Source organism: Agelaius phoeniceus, chromosome 32 (assembly GCF_051311805.1).
Source record: "Agelaius phoeniceus isolate bAgePho1 chromosome 32, bAgePho1.hap1, whole genome shotgun sequence".
Classification (NCBI taxonomy): Eukaryota; Metazoa; Chordata; class Aves; order Passeriformes; family Icteridae; genus Agelaius; species Agelaius phoeniceus.
In genome coordinates, this window is record NC_135296.1 from 2,699,959 (window position 1) to 2,704,448 (window position 4,490).

Here is a 4,490-nt window from a genome sequence, read left to right on the forward strand (position 1 = left end):
AGCCTCTGCCCTCAGGGCCGGGGCTCCAAGGCGTGCAGCCCCTCCTGTGCAGGCAGAGCTGCAGCAGAGCCGTGGGGCAGCTCTGCAGCCCCGGGCCCAGTTCCCTCTGCAGAGCACAGGGCTGGGAGCAGCTGCCCGGCCCTGGGGGCTCTGGCAGGGGGCACAGCTGGCTCAGGGTGACGCTGTCCCCAGTGCCCGGCTCTGGGCAATGCTGTCAGTGCAGCCAGGGAAGGAGCTGCATCTCCCACAATCCAGTGCCATCAGAAGGACACTTGGAAGTCTCCCTGAGATTTCAGTCCAAGCTGGGAGCTTCAATCCAGGGTGCAAACCTGTCCTAGAGCATCTCTGAGTTATAAGACTGATGGGGAAAGGCAGAGGTGTTGTGACACTGAAAATGCTTCTGGGTTGGTGAAATGAGCAACGTGAGTCCTTGGCTACAAATGTGGAGCTGGGCTCTGGTGGAAACATCTGCTCTCAGCAGTATCTGGGGGTTTGTAAGACAAACTTGGGAGTGTGAACATCCTCCATTTGAGAAAAGTGAATGCCCACAAAAACTCCAAACAGAATGAGGGGACAAACCATCTCCCCTCGCTCTCCACTCATCATCTTGACACAGAGAATTCACTCTGTTCTCCCAGAGGGCAAAAATAATGCTTAGGGTTTCTGATATCCAAGAATACCAGGAGAGACATGGGGGGGAGATTAAAAAGAAAATCATGCCCATGTATGTTAAAGAGGATGGTATATGAGAAATGGCTTTGATTTTGGTTATCAGTATCTCTTCCAACTCTTCACTGTCCTTTTCTCCATGAACAGGTGCCCATGTGCAGCCCCAGCAAATGTCTAACAGCGGCTGCATCAGGCACTTCCTCCTGCTGGCATTGGCAGACATGCGGCAGCTGCAGCTCCTGCACTTCTGCCTCTTGCTGGGCATCTCCCTGGCTGCCCTCCTGGGCAACGGCCTCATCATCAGCGCCATAGCCTGCGGCCACCACCTGCACACGCCCATGTTCTTCTTCCTGCTCAACCTGGCCCTCGCTGACCTGGGCTCCATCTGCACCACTGTCCCCAAAGCCATGCACAATTCCCTCTGGGACACCAGCAACATCTCCTACACAGGATGTGCTGCTCAGCTCTTTTTCTTTCTCTTCTTCATTTCAGCAGAGTTTTCCCTGCTGACCATCATGTGCTATGACCACTACGTGTCCATCTGCAAACCCCTGCACTACGGGACTCTCCTGGGCAGCAGAGCTTGTGCCCACATGGCAGCAGCTGCCTGGGCCAGTGCCTTTCTCTATTCCCTGCTGCACACAGCCAATACATTTTCCCTGCCCCTGTGCCATGGCAATGCCCTGGGCCAGTTCTTTTGTGAAATCCCACAGATCCTCAGGCTCTCCTGCTCCAAATCCTATCTCAGGGAACTTGGTCTTCTTGGTGTTAGTGGCTGTTTAGGACTCGGTTGTTTTGTGTTCATTGTTTTCTCCTATGTGCAGATCTTCAGGGCTGTGCTGAGGATCCCCTCTGAGCAGGGACGGCACAAAGCCTTTTCCACCTGCCTCCCTCACCTGGCTGTACTGTCCCTGTTCATCAGCACTGCAGCATTTGCTCACCTGAAGCCCCCCTCCATCTCCTCGCCATCCCGGGATCTGGGCCTGTCAGTTCTGTACTCGGTGGTGCCTCCAGCCCTGAACCCCCTCATCTACAGCCTGAGGATCCAGGAGCTCAAGGCTGCAGTGTGGAGACTGATGATTGGATGCTTCAGGTTGGTTATAGGTGTTTTTTCCTTTGTTTTATTTTTTAAACTATTTTCCACAAAGAAATGTCATTCTAGGTGCCATTTCTCATTTTGTTTCTCTCCACGTTCCCTGTGGCCACAGACTGTGTCAATGAGGGGCTGCGCTCTTGGTGGCTTTAAAGGAATGAAAGGATCTCTCCCAGCAAAGTTTTCTGCAGAGATGCCCTTTTGTTGCCTTCTCTGGAGCTGCAGCAGCAATGTCTGTGTGCAGAGCTGGGGGCAGATCAGTGCTGACCCAGCAGCTGTGCCCAACAGCAGCAGCAGCACTTGGTGTTGCCAGTGCTGCTGCCGTGGCCCTGCCCCGCTGCCCTGGTGGCCCTGGTGTTGCTGCAGGGCCTGAGTGCTCTCGGGGTCGGGCACAGCCCTGGGGGTGGCAGTGCCGGGGCTGCAGCAGGGACAGGCCATGGGCACTGCTGGGGCAGCGCTGACGCCTCAGGCCAGGCCCTGGGGGCTCCAGGCTCCTTGCCCAGGCTCTCTCAAGAACACGGCCAGGCCAATGCTCAGCACAGAAAACCCCCGTGAGCAGCCCCAGGCTGGCTGTGGGCAGGCTGAGGGCAAACAGCATGGCTGGGGCTCTGCAAGGGCCCTGGGGCAGATGGGAAGGAGGAGCAGAGCAGGGGCTGATCCATCCCCAGTGCACTGCACAGCCCAGGGCAGAGTCCCAGAGCGTCCTCATGCAGCTGCCAACAACATCCCCCCTCTGCAGCCCTGGCCTCTCCCCCAGCTCACACAGGTGGCCCATCCTTGCAGGCACAGACACGGCAGCACTGGCTCAGCAGCCCCTGTTTGCATTGCACACAGCAGGGGGAGCACCCCCATGCTGTTGCTGTGGGGACATGAACCTGAGGGAGCACAAATGCCATCAGCCCCTGGGGTCAGCAAGGGCTGGGGGGACACCAGGGAAACCACTCAGCTTTGTCCTGGCCTCTGCAGTCAGCCAGAAAGTTTGTTCCCATCAGCTGGGAGTTTCCTGTGCCACTGCAGACACTGTTGCTCAGAGCCAGGGCTGTCTGACAGCCACCCCCAAACTGCCCTCAACATTTCCTTTGTGCCACCTTTGCTTTCTTTAATCTTTCTGCTGCAAATTTCTTCCTCTTGCCAAGCCCTGTTCCCTCCCCTGCAAACAGCCCATCCCTGGTTGCCCTTTCCTCTCTGGCCCCACTCCCCATTGCAGTTCCTGACTTGGCACCATGGGAACTTCCCCTGGGAAGCAGGATCATCCTACAAGTGCTGCAGGAATGTCCTGCAGGCTCCTGCAGTGCCTGGTGCTGCTCCCTTGCCAGAGGCACCCCAGGCCAGGGGGACACACCTGGGCTGCTGTGTCTGGCTCTGGGGCTCCCTGTTCTGGGCAATGAGGAGGAGCTGCAGAGGCTCTGCAGGACTGACAGGATGGGCTTTGGGGCTGGCAGGAGAAGCTGAGGGACCTGGGCTGCTGGAGCTTCTGAAGAGGAGGCCCAGGGCTCATCCTGCAACTTCCCCAAAGGTGGTTTCAGAGAAGCCCAGAATCAGCAAGGTTGGAAAAGACCTTGGAGATCATCAAGTCCAACCTGTGCCCAGACACTGCCTTTTCTCCCCTGAGCCTCCTCTTCTCCAGGATAAACAACCCCAGCTCCCCCAGCCACTCTTCACAGGACTTGTGTTCCAGACCCCTCCCCAGCCTTGTTGCCCTTCTCTGGACATGCTCCAGCCCCTCCAGGTCCTTCCTAAATTGGGGGCCCCGAAGTGGACACAGCACTTGAGGTGCTGCCCAACCAGTGCTGAGCACGGGGGAAGAATCCCTGCCCTGCTCCTGCTGGCCACACCATTCCTGATCCAGCCCAGGAGCCATTGGCCTTCTTGGCAACCTGGGCACACTGCTGCCTCATGTCCAGCCTGCTGTCCATCAGTCCCTGCAGGTCCCTTTCTGCCTGGCTGCTCTCCAGCCACTCTGTCCCCAGCCTGTAGTGCTGCAGGGGTTGTTGTGGCCAAAGTGCAGGACCCAGCACTTGGACTTGTTAAACATCACCTTGTTGGATTTGGGCCCTGCATCCAGCCTGTCCAGGGCCCTGTGCAGAGCCCTCCTACTCTCCAGCAGATCAACACTGCCAGCTGACTTGGGGTCACCATGGTTCCATGAGGCCCCAGAGTGTCTCAGTGGTCTCCATGATTCCATGAGGCCTCCCAGTGTCACAATGTCCCTTTGGTTCCATGGGACCCCTTGGTGTCACAAAGTCCCTTGGATCCTTGGGTCCTGCAGTGTCACAATGGTGATGTGGTCCCCCAAGGCCCTGCAGTGTCACAATGGATCCTTGGTTCCATGAGGTCTGGCAGTGCAGTAATGCTCTCCTTGGTTCCACAGTGTCACAATGGCCTCTTGGTCCCAAGGGCCACCACAGTGTCAAACATGTTTCCTTCATGCCAGGAGTCCCTGAGGAGCAGCCCTGGCCCCTTGGTTCCATGGGGCCCTGCAGTGTCACAATGGCCCCACCATGACACAAGGTCCTGCTCTGTCACAATGCTCTGCATGGTTCCACAAGGCCCTGCAGGGTCACAGTGGCCTCTTGGCTCCATGAGGCCTAGGAGTGCCACAATGAATTCCTTGGTGCTACAGTTTCACAATGGAGCCCTGGTGACACAAGATCCTGCAGGACCCTTGGTTCCATGGGGCACCAAAGTGTCACAATTGTTCCCTCAGTTCCCGGAGTCCTTGCAATGG

General features: G+C 57.2%; 1 protein-coding gene across 1 annotated transcript; it reads left to right on the plus strand.

Moving 5' to 3' along the window:
• Positions 1 to 839: 839 nt before the first annotated feature.
• On the plus strand, positions 840 to 2,976 carry LOC143696278 (olfactory receptor 14I1-like). Its single transcript, XM_077192234.1, has 2 exons — positions 840 to 1,762; positions 2,970 to 2,976. The coding sequence occupies exons 1-2, from the start codon at positions 840 to 842 to the stop codon at positions 2,974 to 2,976; spliced, it is 930 nt and encodes a 309-aa protein (XP_077048349.1).
• The last annotated feature ends 1,514 nt before the right edge of the window (positions 2,977 to 4,490 follow it).

Bases quoted from the DNA above. Each gene is read 5' to 3' on its own strand.
- LOC143696278 (XM_077192234.1), top strand. From the start codon at position 840: ATGTCTAACAGCGGCTGCATCAGGCACTTCCTCCTGCTGGCATTGGCA.